This window comes from Garra rufa, chromosome 11 (genome assembly GCF_049309525.1).
Source record: "Garra rufa chromosome 11, GarRuf1.0, whole genome shotgun sequence".
NCBI classification, from domain to species: Eukaryota; Metazoa; Chordata; class Actinopteri; order Cypriniformes; family Cyprinidae; genus Garra; species Garra rufa.
In genome coordinates, this window is record NC_133371.1 from 9,981,404 (window position 1) to 9,999,012 (window position 17,609).

Here is a 17,609-nt window from a genome sequence, read left to right on the forward strand (position 1 = left end):
AAGCGAGCAGCCCACCATGAAAACCTCTTCATCAGCTATGTCAAAGACATCACTGCAGAGAAGCACAACAAGGCTTAACTATCCCCAAAACAGCCACAACTAACAAGCACATCGTCTCAAACGTAATTGTTATTGTGATAATTGGGGAGTAAATCTGTTTGTTTGTTAGATGAATCAAAGGACATGTTCACTTGTTTTTGTTTTATTTGCCAAACATATTGTAGACTATGGATAGTAAACTAAAATAATAATTTTAAAAAATCCATTTTTAAAACGTAGGACGTATGCGTTGCACATGCGCCGCTGAGAAGTGACAAACGCGAGAGAGCAAAACAAAACACTGGTCACAAATTAGAAGTACAAAAGGAGGATTTGTAAAGAAAAATGATTTGAAAATGATGAGAATTTCGATATAAGCCAAGAGGACACTGGTTCTCCTTTGCTAAAGTAAGTAAACTCTGCCTCCTTTACTCCTGTAAACAAACATTGGTTTTCGCAAGATCAGCGGCGTATGCACAATGCAAACGTCCTACATCATCCGCTTATAATGGCTTACATGTGTGATAGTTAGTGCAAGCTAGAAAAAAGTGATTATTACATTTTAAATATGGACATTATTTTTACAAAAATGCTTCGATTCGCTTTACCGGAGCTGTGTCGAGCAATTTTTATTATGGATGGATGCGCTTTATTGGACTTCTTTTGGACTGTTGAACAGAAACACCCACCCACTGCTATTATAAAACTTAGAAGAGCCAGGACAATTTTTAATATAACTCCAATTGGATTCGACAAAGAAGAAAGTCATATACACCTTAGTCTCAGCCTCAGACGTCACGCCCACGGAACGTTGGCTAAACGTCTGATGCATATGGTACACTTAACTGGAAACACTTCAGGAATGTCGAAGTCGTCATCTGATTAGTTGAATTTGATCGGATTTCCGGGAGACGCGAGTGTCACGTTTATTTTTGGTCCGCCGGGAAACAAAGCGCAATGAATTCATGAAGCCATGAATTCCAGACCTTCAGCCGTCAGTCTGAAGGTCTGGCTACGCGAGACTATATACACCTAGAATGCCTTGAGGGTGAGTAAATCATAGGCTATTTTTTATTTTTGACTAACTAAACTTTTAATATTACAAACTAACAGTTAAAATGATTTGTAAAATATATATATATATATGCACACACACACAGATATTTATATTTTGCCACATGGTTTTTAATATTTAGAAGTTGCATATTACCCTAGCACGTTCACTCTTAAGACACTATTTTGGGAGCAATTGAAGTCCACATCTTTCCTGACTCCCATTTCATAAAATGAACCCGACCGGTAATGATCCGTCTCAATTCACATGAATCTGGGTACTTACCACTCCTCAACCCATCACATTATGCCGACACCACAATAATAGCATTTCTACTTTTTAGTCCCTCAATCAATGGGCGACAAAATTACCCCCATGTTAATGTCAGGGACATTTCAATGCAGCATGGTCCATGAATCCTCTTTGGAAGGCTATCATTAATTCAAACTCTAGCTCTGATATTTTTATTGCTCTCCCATGGAGAAAGTCATCAAGGAAAGTGTCAATCAACACATTTATTAAATTCACAAGTGAGATGCTATTAAATTCCCTCAGATCAATGTCAGCAGTTGCTACAGGGCCCGTAGACACAGAGGAGAAACTCAGTGTACTGTCCTGAGACGGATAGCACTTAGAAATTCATATTCTTTCTAATAATATTTCACAAATTCGGATTGCTAATAGTCTAATGTGGTGAATTCATGGGCCGTTAGCATGTTATGCTCATGAGGGAGTAAGAGAAACACTAATGCTTCGGGCAAAAACACGCAACTTCATTCATCACTCTGCTCACACACTAACTATTTGCAAATACTGCACATATGAGGAATATTTTCATGCTCTGTCAGTGATGATTCAACATCTGATTCACTAAATTAATTGTGCAAATTCTGTGAAAAACTGCTAAATGCAATTTGCACAATGCATTTTCCCAGCTTGCAGGCTAGTTCTAATATATTAGAGATGGGTCAATGATGTGATGCCTACCTTTTTTGTCCAGTTGCGTTTTTTTTCAGTTAAAAATTGGTTTAAATGTGTAAAAAAAAGATGCCATGCATATGAAGTATATGAATATGTATGTATTCACTTTAACAATATCATGTGCCCCTACCATCTGGCCAAAACTTTTGTTTTGGAAACATATTACCCTAAATGTATTCAGATTAATTTCTGGCACTATTTGGCATAATTTCCAAAGTGTTTTGTAATTTTGTATACAATTGCAAAGCATTTGTATTTATGTTTTCATAATAATATATAAACAAACAATACAATAAAAATTAGTTGATATAACGTGTGAGTTTAAATTACTTAAGTTGATTTAACTTAAAATCTTAAGGCAGCTGCTAAACTTAAGTTTTTAAGTTGAAAATGGTGAAAACTTTTTACAGTGTACAAGTATTTATTTTTATTATAAATTTCATAGTGTCCTTTTGTGAGAAGCTAGCTTGTTGTGTTCAGGTGGCCAATTCTGTGCTTGTAAATTTTGACTGAATTTGAGTGCGACAAGTGGTGCGACCAAATATTATGTGGTGCGACCACTGCAGATTGTTTTAACCATTAAAAAGACATCGATACACACCATTTTTCAAGTTCAAGTCTACCGACATTAATCTGCTCTCCTGTGTGTAAAAAATTGTCACGCCCGGTTGCCTGCACCACTGTGAGGCACTGGTGGGCATACCTGTGTTGTCTTGTGTTCCTGCTTGTTGGTCTGGTTATGGCCTGTGTTTGGGTATATAAAGCCCCTGTCTGCATTTGTTAGTGTGAGTTGTTGAAAAATGTTTCTCCTGTGTCTCTTGTGGATTTGCTTGGTTCTCGGTCATGTATTTTGGACATATTTCTCTATGGATTACTATTAAAAAACCTTAAACTGCATTTGGCAACTCAAAAACTCAAAAGAAATGCAAATACTTTGTTTCTAAACACTTCAATTACTTAGAACATCTAAAAAAATGTTAAGCATGTTAAGAAAATGAATTAATTTATAATATAAATCAGGGTCGCACCACATGACATTTTTTAAGGCTACAGCCAATTCATCTAGAATTCATATAGATCTATATATAATTTATATTACAATTTTCTTTTCTTTTTTATTACCCTTGGCAGCTTTTATAGGGATGTCTTAACAATGTTCACCTAACTTCAACCTTGTGAAAATATGCATTCATTACATTAAAACACCTGACATCAAACCTGACAATATCACAGCCAACTAAAGACAAGTAAATAACATCTCTAAATAAAGTATGGTGTTTTGCTTGGTGTTTTTTTACAGCTCTACAGTCGCTACCTTTTTCTCTCTCCCTCACCACCACTTCTTTTGTTTCCTCTAGCTAAAGTCAGGATGAATATTGCTTCTACAGATATTTTATAACAGCATTCAATGCCACAGACCTCACAGGAATAAAGGAGCAAGGAAATATGTCAGATAAAGTACATAGTTGCAAGACAAATGCAAAATGTCCATGGACAACTGCACACACCAACTACTAAAGCGAGATCTAATAGGTTTTGAAAGACATTTTCAGTACTTGAAAAACATGCAAAGAGCAATAGAGCCGATTCTAAAAAAAAAAGTACAGCTACAGCTTAAGCGCATGCTATTGATCCTGTCCTTTATAAAGACTCTGGAAGCTATATTTCCTAATGCATATCCACTGAAGTGACAATAACATGCGTAGGTGAAAAGAAAAGGGTAATATAGCAAGGTATCTTGATGTCTTGAAGTCAGCACTGTCTGTAAATATTTCTTGCCTGTATTATTAAACATAATAATATTATACCATCCTTCCTGTGTTAATCAGAAAGTCAAGCCATTGTTCTAACAAACAGAAGCCGGTCATTTTACTCTTCATATCTGAAGTATAAAAAACAAAACGGCTTTATTCAGCTGAGGCATGATGGGCAATCAAACACAGGCTTGTCTGATTCCAGTGTCTGTCATTTCGAAAGCTAGAAACAACAACTCAGTTTGCCCACCTACAACTGTATCACGGATCTGTTCCATTCCTCACTACATCAAGATCCACTGCTGTGCAATTCCCCTCAATATTGATTTTACTGCTCTTATTTTTCACCTAGTTTTAAAACCCACACAGAAAAGCATGTTCTAACAAATCGTCTCACTATTGGTCCTCCGCAAGGCCGAGGCTACATCTCACGGAAATAAATAACTTGTATTTCAACCTCATTCTCATCTGTTTGGAGAGGACAGGAAACATTATTCTTGGATATTGGATCAGTGTGTCAGATAGACACATCCCAGCTTTGATTTGAATGCCCGATGTGACGCCCCAATCCTCATCTTGGCTTAGACATAGCGAACGGATGCCAGCCAGGATAGTGGATTTCAGCTTTGAGACGCCTCTAAAAATATTTGCAACTAAATGCCAGAGCATTTCTGCAACACAGTGATGTGCCAGTCAGATGATAAATGTGAATTAGAGTTTGTTCTATCTAATCATCCTCAGAGGATGCAGTATTATAAAAGACTTCGAATATTGTACCATTTGGCTTTTTTTTTTTTTCTTTTTTTTTTTCTCTCAGTTGTGTTTGGTGTCTTACTTGTATTGGGTGACTGGTGGATTAGCTTTAGCTGAGCAATGAAACTTCACCAGGTTTCCCTCCAGGACCGGTTGAGGCTCCACAGAGAGATTCACCAACGGCAAGTCTGCAGAAAGACAAAAGAAACTAATAAGAAAACATTCTTGTTTTGTAGCATAAATGCACAGTAATTTTAACCAATAGTTGGACATTTGCTTCTGCTATCTGGGGAATTGTTTAGGCAGGAGCATTGAAAATAACTGCGAATGTAACTCTGCATCATCAAAAGATGCAAATTTGTGTAAAGCGCTAAATAAAGAACTGTATCTCAACTAATAAGAGGTATATATTTTTATCTTTGCAAATGAGGTCTAATTAGAAGCAACAGTTTAATCACAAATCATTCTATTACAATTAAAACAAAAAAGAACAAGGCGTAATGGCATTTAAAATGAGATGTTATTAACAAACACAAAGATTTTGCAACCATTTTTTCTTTTTTCTTTTAATTATAACACATTACCAAATTATTTTACTAAATACATAATATTAATGTGGAAAAGGTCAAATACTACAACTCAGAAACCAAAATATTTGACTTTAAAATAATCCTCGGTAAGACGGAGTAATTAAAACTGACATGAGAAGTTTGGGATTTCTGTGATTTAAATAACTTTGCAGCTGTAAATTATATTCTAAGAAAGTGAAACAAAAATGAATAAGCAATGAATATTTGACTCAGGCTAAATCATTTGCATTGCAGACCTGAAAGATTATATTGAATAAAATCAGGTAACACTTTAGGGAACACTATTCACTATTAACTAGTTGCTTATTAGCATGAATATTACTAGCATATTGTCTGTTTATTAGTACTTATAAAGCACACTTTAAAGAAGTTCACTTCCACAACAAAAATGTACAGATAATTTACTCACCCGCTTGTCATGTTCATGTCTTTCTTTCTTCAGTCGTAAAGGAATTGTGCTTTGTGATAGTGGACTTCTATGGGGCCCGCAAGTTTGAACTTCCAAAATGCAGTTTAAATGCAGCTTCAAAGGACTTTAAACGATCCTTGCCGGGATCGTTATCTAGCAAAACTATCATTATTTTCTAAAATAATGTACAATTTATATACTTTTTAACCTCAAATGCTCGTCTTGTCTAGCTCTGCATGATCTCTGTGTATTCCAGTTCAAGACATTTAGGGTATGTCGAAAAACTCCCATCTCATTTTGTCCTCCAAAATCACTTCAAAATCATCCAAGTTATAACAAAGTGAAGACGCAAAGAAGATCAAACATCCTTTACAAAAAAAAAGGCTAAAACAGTGATGTAGGATGATTTTAAAGTTTTCAACAACAAGTGTCTTGAACCGGAATACATAGAGTACACACAGAGCTACCCAAGACAAGCATTTGAGGTTAAAAAAGTATATAAATTGTCACTTTTTTTAGGAAATAACCGACCGTTTCACTAAATAAGACCCCTCTTCCTCATCTGGGATTGTTTAGAGCCCTTTGAAGCTGCATTTGAATTGCATTTTGGAAGTTCAAACACACCATGGAAGTCCACTATATGGAGAGAAATCCTGAAATGTTTTCCTCAAAAAAACATAATTTCTTTATGACTAAAGACCGACATGAACATTTTGGATGACATGGGGGTGAGTGAATTATCTGTGAATTTCTGTTCTGGAAGTGAACTTTTCCTTTAATGCTTTATTCTGCATGACAATATTCTAGATCTCTTAGCCCAACCCCAGATCTAAACTTAATAACTACCTTACTAACTATTAATAAGCATAAAAATAATGAGTTTATTAAGGGAAAACACTTAGTTATTACTGAATATGTGTTCTCTAATCTAAAGTGTCACCCCAAATCTTTCTTTGGAATTTTTAAATGTGAAATAGTATTATTAGATACATTAGATATCCCTCATACCCCTCTCATGCCGGGTCTAATTTTGCTCAGAAGAACAACGATATACAACAAAAACAGCTTTATGGGTCTCGAGGGAGGCTAAAAAAAGGAAAAGAGACCTAATTGTTGTGCTTTTACCAAGACTGGTCAGTGGCAAGCGCAGGAGCTAAGCAGCACACATCAGCAATTCAGCATCCACAGGGAGCAGATAAAGATAGAGAGAGCGAGGGAGAGAGAGAGAGAGAGAAAGAGAGAAAGAGAAAGCCAGTGCCAGTCATGCATTTGAGAGCCAGCTATTCTGCATACATGTTTTCTGTGTCCTCTTAAACTCAAGTAACACTAATTTTGGCTGTGCTGGCATGGCGCTGTTCAACATCACAGATCAGCGGACCAAAAGAAAACAGGCCTGAGTCAGCTGGAGTGTCACCGGGGCGCTGCTGTTGTGTGATGTGTGCGTGTGTGGGTGTATGTCTGCTCTGAAGTATAGTATGTGACTCGCAGGAGCACAGCTGGGTAGAGCGGCATCCCAGCGGTGGGTGCAGGTGCTGCCCTTTCCCCCATCTGCCTTTTCGACCACACACACACCTGTGCCAGGTTGTTCTCTGACTGAACAACACCAACCGTCATTCCTGTGCCTGTGGGACACACTGGCGCAACCACGGACAAACTGATTAGTGCTGTGTGCTGCCCGGTTACCAGCAGGATACGTGTAAAGCTTTTATTCTGGCTAATTGTGCATGCAGGTAGGAGGATATCAGGCATGTATTGGTTGATACATATGATAAAAAGGCTAGTTAACCACAGATTGTGTATAATATGCTTAATAATAATAAGTTTAGATTAACACCCTACTGTTAGGCTAATGGTCTGTATTGGCAAAAGCATTAGTAATTATTATTAACCTTGCTGTATCATATATGATATGCAAATTTCGAAGGCCTCTAGGTGATCAAAATAATCAAAACTTGGCTGAAAAACCTGTTGTACAAAATCTAGTATGTGCCTTCTGTAGTCTGATTGATAGTTTTTACTATTTTAAAGCATAAAAAGTCTTTTAGCATAATTGTGCAGTCCCCCAACTTCATGTCATGGATCATGCTTTATTAAAGGGATAGTTCACCCAAAAATGAAAATTCTGTTATCATTTTCATCATTTACTATAGAAATCAATGGCTACCATCAACTGTTTGGTTACCCATATTCCACATTTGGTTACCCACCCAAAATATCTGCTTTAATGTTCAACAGAAGAAAGAAATTCATACAGGTTTTAGTAAATGATGACAGCATTTTAATTTTGGGTTCGCTTTATTTTGATGGTCCCTTTAAGACATTCTGTTGACTATAAGTAACACTACATCTATACATCTATTAACTCTCACTAGAGTGTTAGTAGAGTACTAGTCGACTGGTAGGGTTAGGGTATGATTAAGTTGACATGTACTTTCAAAGTTACTTATAGTCAGTAGAATGTCTGTTGGGAGATAGTAAGTAGACATTCTACTAATACTCTAATAAGAGTTTGTTGACATGTAGGTGTAACGTTACTTTTCATAAAAAGAATGTTCAAAAGGGACCATCAAAATGAAGTGTTATATATTCGTTTTTCATCTCTCAGTCATCATTGTATTATATTGCATTATAGTAAACTACAGAGCTCTGGTAATCCAATCCAAATATTAGATCTTGTTACTAAAACATATTTTTTTGGGAAATATAATGTCTGATATTTGTCTTTTTACGTAAGTAGTCTGCAATACCATTCTAAAGAGATTATAGATAAATGCCTGATGTATCAAATGCGGAGGAAAAAAAATCAAACAGTAACCGAACAGTTAACGGTAGCCTTTGACTTCCACAGTATGGAGGAAAAAAAAAAAAAAAAAAAACGGTATGGAAGTTAATGGGTATCATTAATGGTTTGATTTTGAAAAAAAAATTAATACTTTAGGCATTTATGTTATGACAAAGGAGACAGTGGAGCTCATATTTAAAAATAAAACACCTCAATTATACTGCTCAGTAAGATTTTTAATGCTTTTTAAATTAGACTTTTCTGCTCATCAAGGCTGTGTTTATTTGATTAAAAATACAGAAAAAAAACTGTAATATTGTGAATTTTTTTTCAGTAAGGAATTAATACTTTTATTCAGCAAGGATGTGCTAAATTGATAAAAGGGATATTAAAGACTTATATTGTTAGAAAAGGTTTCTATTTTGAATAAATGCTGTTTTCAATTCATCAAAGAATCCTGAAAAAAGTATCACATGTTCCAAAAAAAAAAAAAAATAAGCAGAACAACTGTTTCCAGCATTAATAATAAAAGTAATAAATCAGTATTAGAATAATTTCTGGATGATCATGCGACACTGAAGACTGGAGTAATGGCTGATGAAAATTTAGCTTTGCATCACAGAAATAAATTATATTTTAAAGTATATTAAATTAATAATAATAAAAACAAACTGTTATGTTGAATTGCAATTTTGTTTTCTATATTTTTGATCAAATAAAAAAAAAACAACATTAAAAATCGTACTGATTCCTAAAATATTACTGATTTGAACGGCAGTGTATATATATTACACAGCAAAATATCTTCTTTTGTGTTCAGCAGAAGAATGAAACTCATACAGGTTTGGAACAACTTGAGGGAGAGTAAATTATGACAGATTTATTTATTTATTTTTTGGTTGAACTATCTCTTTTATACTACTTACTACCTGTGATAAAATCACTGTACTGAAAAGCCTTCAACGACTTATTGCTTTATTTTCAATACTTTTGATGTTACCATTCATTTCGGCCATAGCTGTTTTGAAGCACATCATGATTTCCTTTGATGTCAGTTCAAGTCTTTTGAGAGTGACCCTTGAGGGAGAGAAAAGCCATCAAAAGTGTCGTCAACTTTTGACAAAACTGAAGAATGACATTAACTTTCTGTCTTAAATAATGAAATAAGCGGTTTTAGATGGACATTTGGCCCTAGAGGACTGACTAACGCCTCTCAAAGGCCTGGGCTCCAGAGGCAGCCTGGCAGAAGCTTGCCAAGACCCCCCGTGACCCCCAAATCTATCGACAGACAGTGTCTTAATAAAGAAGTCTGTTTGTCACTTTGATGTATAAATGCATGAGTCTCTCCGGCCTGAGCAGCACGCGACAGGCCATCAATATGCAGCACCGCTAATTCATCAGCAGGGAGAGCACGAAGGTCTGAAACACGACTGCAACAATGACAGCCCCCAAAACAATGGGATTGGAGGAGAGGAGTGATCTACAAAAATAATTATATAAAATAAAAGGGTTGGGGGGGACAGTGGTGAGATGACAGCTTTTGATCGGAAGTTCAAAGCGAAGAGCAGATGGCGGTTTTGAACAATCGGCCAACTTCCCCAGAGTTGCGAGGAAGGTGCCAAAGAAAATGGCTTCTCTGTCTTTCTTAAAGCTTGATTTCCATTCTCCCTGGGTCACTGTGGCCAGCTGTTCTCAGTGAGAAAGAGAGAGCCGATGGCCTTGTATCAGCAGGAGGAGGGCGATTTAATCTCTTTATAACTCCACTGAATCTATGCCACTGTGTGGGTTTCACTGACACTGAGATCTCACATCAACTTCTGCACTGTCTGCGAACACAGTTCATGCATCTATATTAGACACTGTGGATAGTATTTTCAAAAGGCCTTTGAGGTGAGTTAATTTGTCGACCATGCAAATAACTCTTCCTAGCAGTATTTTCTTTTACACACCATATACAACAAGAACAATAATAGTAATCTAAAAAATGTATATGCAAATAATTAAGGCTCAGGATCCTCTTCATGTTTCATTCATTTAGTGTATGCCATTAAAATTCCTCTACAGTCACCAATTGTATGCCTTAAACCCCATATTTTATAATCGAAATGACATATTTAAAGTTTCTATCCATTAAAATACTGTCTTAAAATGGCTTTAACATAACTCTACACTCTTTCTTCATTAAGCATTCAACTGATTATCAATATGCAAATCGGTCTCCACCTCCATTAAAGGGACAGTTTGAGTTAAAAATCTTCGTTTGTGTTCTACTGAAGAAACAAAGTCACCTACATCTTGGATGCCCTGGGGGTAAGCAGGTAAACATCCAATTTTCATTTTTGAGTGAACTATCCCTTTAAGTCACACTAACTTCTTCATTTTTATTCAGTTAACTTAAAGGGGTCATGAACTGAGAAATTTAAATTCCCTTGATCTTTTGACATATAAGAGGTCATTGTACTATAAAAACAACTTGTAAGTTTCAAAGCTTAAGACTTTCTTGTTAGTCTAAAAACAGCTTATGTTTAAGCCAGTCTGCCAAAACGACAGGTTGTGGAATGTGCCACTTTATGATGTAATAGTGTGGCTAAACCCCTAAACCCCGCCTCCACAGAAGGAAATCAATGCTTGTTTCGACATCACTGCTTGTTTAGCCCCACCCACCTTGCAAATGCAGGTCTACGAGGAAATCAAACGATAAAGATGTCTCTGAAGGCAACAAGACACTGTTCAGTGCCAGGTTGTAAAAAAAAAAAAAGTCTTTGCATCACCTTGCTTTTGATCACAGCATTAGTAGAGTGGTTTAGTTTATTTGTAATAAAGTTCCTGACCACATCAGTAATAACTTTGTCCTTTTTTACCATAGATTCGTTTACAAACAAGGACCAATTTTATACAGAATTTTCAGAAAGACTGAAACTAAAAGACAATGTTGTGGCGGATATATTGGATCCGACAGTAATGTCGCACCACGTTGGTTGGTTACTATTGCTTTGTCTGTTATTACAGATTGTTCGATTGTACTGAGTATTTAAGCATTTTATCCTAAATCACAACAGCGTCTATCCATATTGTTCCAATAACAGCCTTATGTAGAAGCGCTTTACTAATGCTATTAAAAGCCCTACCCCACAAGTTGACGGACTCTTTGTGACAGACAACAAATACAGTACAAATATGGTAAACAATACATCAGTCACCACAGACAATCATGAAATCGGAGTCAAATGTTTAGTCCAGAGAGAAAATATACACATGTCTGACCCAACAGTAGAAACAGAATGAGCAGTAAAATAAAAATGATATAACCAGAGCAGTGCCTCATGAAGTGGGTACACCAGTCAAACCACATCTTGAATACCACAAAACCCAAACAAGTGCAAATTCAAGGACCCAAAACGGAAGAGTTCAAGTACTGAGTACACTATAGCTTAGCTTTCGTCTCACTTCATAAGGGATGCACTGATGGAGCGCTCTTGATCTAGCGGTTTAGTTCTGTGTGATGAATTTAAACATAATGTTTTTTTTTTTTTTTTTGCCCTGTGGAGTTGTCTGTCAAACTCTCTAAATGAATAATGTATTGCTAAAGCATATATTTCTTTACACATAATATGTTATTCCCCCGTAATCTAATTATAGCCCATCTGTGCATCTAATTGCATTCAAGGTTTGAAGTTAAAATAGTATCAAGATGAAAAACTTTAAACACTTAGAAGAATAAACCAGTAAACGCAGTGAAGTACAGGGGTTATGGTATGCTTTTTTTTTTTTTTTTTTTTTTTTTTTTTTGCTGTAAATGTATCAAAATCAGTCCTATTTTTTTTCCCATTCTTTTTTTCTGGCCAGTGCCATTTTTTTTTTTTCAGCTTTAGGCTCTTAAAGAAATGCCCACTATGATTTTCCAGCAAATTTCATATTTGGATGGTAATTCGCTTAACCTCGGGTCAAATTATCCAAGTGGGGCTTATGTTTAGCAAAATTTCTGAAGTCAATCTAATTCCTGGGTTTAAATGATTACTGGAAAATAAAGGCAGGGAAATGCATTGAACTGGACAAGTTTAAACAGTGAAGTAATGCAGTGGATAATGTTTGGACTCGTCTCATTTAGGTCTCATTTTGACTGAAAGCGAGTGGCTGTCTCAGAGGCCTTTCGCTGATCAGAATGAGAATTATCTGAGCTGAGCAAAAATCCAGAAAGCCTTTAATTACTTTTGTTGCCGATGACATTATCACATTGAACCAAGTGGTCAATTAGTGTACTCTGAATGAGGACTGACAATAGCTAGAGTGGGCATATTAGAGAATGGACGTGATGAAAATGCGCACACACGTGCCTCATGGGTTGTTCTTTTTATTTTTTTCATTTTCATCCAGTGAAGCTGTCAGTAATAGTAAGTGTCTTTTATTTGGCTAAAGTAACTTATCAAAGTCTCTGTCCGATATTCTAATCTTTGCCTTCTTCCCTCCTTCCTTTAAGGTTCTCATCTTAACCTTTTGTCATTCCCTTAAACAGGCAGACAGGAAGAATATCTGTCGTTCACCTGGGGTCAGCCATCGATTCTCTGTCTGTTCTGTGTCTCAGCCTGTGTAGGGTACATGGCAACATGTCCACCACACTGCACTCACAACATCGATCCTGCTACACACACATGCACACCACATACACAAAGAGAAAAAAGTAAAATAAAGCGTATTGATTTTTCTTTCTCATTCTCATTACTCTTGCTAAGGTCTGGGCGCTATGCTGCTGTGCTCGCCTACACGTTGTTTATTGCGATTTTCAGGGGAGTATGGAAAATATGTTCTTTATCTATAATTGTGTATTTTCCTAGAAGAGCCATAAGAGCTAGTAGAGGGGGTCTGATTCATTTCATTGTCTCGAATCATTTGATTCAGTTCACCGAAAAGATTAATTAACTGATTCACTCAGTTGCTCTTTCTACTGGTGGCGATGAGTGATTATATTAAGTACATCCAGATTATATTAATACTGCTCTTGGGAAAGAAAGGGTGAACTGAATGTTTTCTAACACTTGCTGTATTTATCTTTAGAAATAATCTCATAATTACTTCTATTGTCATTGGAACATGGTTAAAGTGTACTGCAGAATACTGCAGGGCAAGCATTTATGGTAAACTAAAATATACTGTAAAAAAATAAAAATAAATAAAAAAACTCACACAAACACTGAAATAATACGATAAACATTCAGTAAACAACAAAACATGTAACATAAAACCTAAATGCACATAACTATTAAGAAACATAATTACTTAAATGAAATACTAAATTATAGTTTAATTTGCCATTTTTACTTCTTAAAACTGTACATTTAATTCGTGTGGTTAGATCTTTTACAGTTTTTCTTTGTATGTAGAATGGGAACTTAATGTTAACCTTTACATTTTTTCCCCTGTAGCGTTTTTTCAATATTTTACAGTAAAAAAAAAAAAAAAAAAAAAAAAAAAAAATCTTTGTTTGTTTTATATATATATATATATATAAACGCAACAGTTCTTTCTGGTCCTCGAATCTGATTGGCTGATAGGAGTGTGATATTAGAGCAGTCTCAGAACTCCAACAGCTGCTTCACAGATTGTAACTGTATCACTCCGCTTGCAGTACTTACAGCGAGTGTCCAGTATATCCAGTATACTTTTATAAATATTACAGTTTTTGTGTCACAGAATGTAGTTTTAAGAGGTTTTCAGGTGAAAATGTACTTGTTTATAGTTCAAATATGTAGTTTTGTTAATAAAGATAACGTCTATTTGAAAGTTTGCGTTGACGTTTTCGGACATGAGAGCTCCAGATCGTCAGTGGCTATTCTGCACTCATGAAACTGCACGAGAGAAGCCTCAGCTCGGCCAGACCTTCTGGAATTTACTGCTGGCTCTGATGACTCTGTAGTGATTAAACGTGAAATATCATTTGTTTGGGGCAAATCTAACGGGCAGTCTTTGGTCTCATTAATCTATTATTTGATCCAGAGCAAATCGTTTTGGCAAAATGTCATCATGTTTATATAAATTCATTGCTGTATATCAGAGCGCTGTCAATGTAATTTTGACTAAATTGCCTAGTAACTTTGATAAAGGCTGTTTTTGTTTTTGTTTACTAAATATTTAATAAATAATATTGTATATAACTAGTAGTAGTATTTAAATGTGTTTAGTATTAAGAAACGGTGCTTGTGATGGTGATTTTAGTTACATTGTTCCGCCGTTAGATGCCGACAAGAGACAGCAGTAAAGACTTTTATACTGAAAAATTGGAAACTGAAGTAATTTTTAGTTTTAACAACAGCTTGACGCAGCTAACAAATGCACTGAGCAGCACTGTCGTCAGAAATCACCCTTAACAGATGATATTAAGGATTTTAATGTTATGACAAAGAAAATGCTTGCCTCAGCAGCCATTTAAACTACATTGTGAATATGAAGATGAATGCTGTATCAGATGCAGGTAATCACGATCGCCCAGACCATCTCTCTTTTAAAACTCTACATAATATACATAATATAATAGCTTTTAATACAATAATACAATATGTTTTCAATGAAGCAACTCAACATTTTTTCGTTACTAGTTCTAAAGTGACATTTTAGAATTAGTAACGGAGGCTTGGGCTCAGCTGTTCAACTGTCAAACTTTGATTTGAACTCAGACAAAAGGACAAAAAAGGACAAAACCAACATTTTTAAGCAACCATTATAGTGGTCAATGTTTGCATTAGTTGGGCTCTTTAATACTAGATTTTGTTTGGCTGCTGTGTTTGAGTTAAAACAGCCAGACAAAAGCTCATGTCATCAGGTGATGGTTATGTTTTAACATATTCATTGTTTGATGTGAATCACATAGTGTCTAATCTCTTAGTTTTTTTTTTTTTTTTCCTTTGCTTATTGTAATAATCTTGACAATCCACAGAAGATCCAGCACTTCCTATACTTTTTGGAAAGATTTTTTTTACAACCTGTATAAAAAAAAAAAAAAAAAGTTTTTTACATCGGCACACATAGACATCAAGAACCAGCCCATGAATCTCAACAATGGTAACAAACGGCATATTTAGATAAACAGATCAACTCTGAACTCTCATAATTTATTCATGCTGCAATGCATGATGGGAGTCATGGATGAGTTCTGATTGGTTACAACACGCTTTTTGATGGTCACCGTTGTTGTGATTCTCACGCTGATTCTTCATGTCTGTGTGTCTAAATTAAAATAAACTCTTTTTTCATCATCTGTCTGATTATGCCAAAACTGATTGCTCTTTCGTTCACAGTTTCTTGTTGTCTGTAAGGAAATCCTATGTCAAATACTCAAGTCACTATATGATGATTATGTCAAGCACAATAAATGCCACCTGATAACTTTTGCTCTTGGCTTGACTGGCTGCTATAACTCAGTAATTGTAGCCAAACAATACATAATATTGAAGATTTAAGGGTCAAGAGCCTAACTAATGCAAACATTGACCACTATAATGGTTGCTTAAAAATTTTGGTTTTCTCCTTTGGTGATTCTGCTTATTAACATCAGGTGTCTTCAATAATGATGTTTCTATAAAAACATTTTCTAGTGCTGTGAACGAGGCTATTGACTGAGCAAACATATATTCATTGGTAGAATGAGAAATTTAAAGTGTTGTTCATCAACAGAACTAAATAATATTAGTAAGGACAACAGCATTATTGTAGCTGGGGTAATCACATGGCTAAAGCGCTGTCCCTTATCAGAACTAAATAATATTAGTAAAGACAACAACCATATTGTAATTGGGATAATTACATTGCTAATCGTTGGGAAAACATAAAAATCTGAATGCAATGTGTTGCCTTGAATTTTTCAATATTAGCAATGATTTTTTTTTTTTTTTTTTTTTTTTACAGTATTCCAAATGAACATAGAAGGACTTTGCATTGTTTTTAAAGGATAAAGAGATTGTTTGTGTGTTCTCAAAAGTTTACTTCACTCTTCACAAACTCATAATTGAACAGTTGAGGGAATGCTTGTGAGATCACACTTTTCTATATATTTACGCATTGGCTTTATTATTCATTTTAAACGCTTAGGTCATTTCCACTGGAATGATTTTGGTTACTTTAATGGCTGTGTGCTGCAGTAGTGCACAGTTCTCTTCACCCTAAATCATCTGAGATGTGAATCGGCAGACAGCTGTCCTTCATCAATATTAACTGATTTGCATGGCTACACAGCCCCCCCTGTGGCCTGGAGGATGCACCCGTGGAAACACTCGTAACCTTCCACATTGGGTTTGCATCCTAAGCTTCATCCCACCTGCCGAAACCGCCATAACTTATTCATTAAACACCTGCTAGTGTTTGATCCTCAGAGGGGGAGCTTGCCGTCATCGCTTACCATTCACCGTCTCTATTTGTTCCCTTCTTCTGAGTTAATGTCTGATATTTGCAAAGCTCCAGCTCAGGAGGGTGATGTAAATGTATCCCACTCAGACGGGTATTCATTTAGTCATTCAAAAGCGGACTGGGCCTCTGACTGCATGTAATTCTGAAAACCTCATTATCCTCTTTGCACGGCTCCAGTTCCACATTCACCTGCCTCTCTCCCAGGGATGTTCCTTTCAATCGCGTAGAATTTTGCAACACGACGGCTCGTCTCTGTGATACATTTGAAATATTTCCATCTTTCCATGGAGGGGTGATGAGAGTAGGGTAATGAAATTAGAGAGCGCAGAGACTTGGCAAATTTGTCTGCACTGAGGCTGAGTTCAATTACAGTAGGTCTGATTTCTCGGGTGGTTTAATTAAAACACAGACAGTCGAATGGGGAGCAGATCTGGACAGCAGTGGAGTGTACAGCATCTCTACTCGTCTACAGAGCATTTAGAGTAAAGCGAATGAAAGACAGAAATAAGGGGAAGGAATGTAATAAATTTATACAACAGTTAGTCCTAATATTTCTTACAACTAGACGTTTCACTGTTTTTTGTATCTCTTAGTCTGTCTGTGTTCATACTCTGTTGCTTGGTGATATTACAAAACAGTTGTAATGCAATGTAATACAAAGATTATACACTGCCGTTCAAACGTTTGGGATCAGTAAGACTTTTTAAATTAAAGAATTATCTTATGCTCATCAAGGCTGCATTTACTTGATCAAAAATACATACAAAATAAGTAATATTGTGAAATATTATTACAGTTAGTATTACATAATGGTTTTCTATTTTAATACATTTTAAAATATTATTTATTCCTG

The 17,609-nt window shown here is 35.8% G+C and overlaps 1 protein-coding gene across 1 annotated transcript in view; it reads right to left on the reverse strand.

Moving 5' to 3' along the window:
- The window catches only part of kirrel3b (kirre like nephrin family adhesion molecule 3b), a 265,115-nt gene that overhangs the window by 34,849 nt on the left and 212,657 nt on the right, over nt 1-17,609 (reverse strand). The window contains exon 7 of the mRNA XM_073851114.1: nt 4,664-4,769. Within this exon, the coding sequence (XP_073707215.1) occupies nt 4,664-4,769 (106 nt within the window). The remainder of the gene's footprint in view (nt 1-4,663; nt 4,770-17,609) is intronic.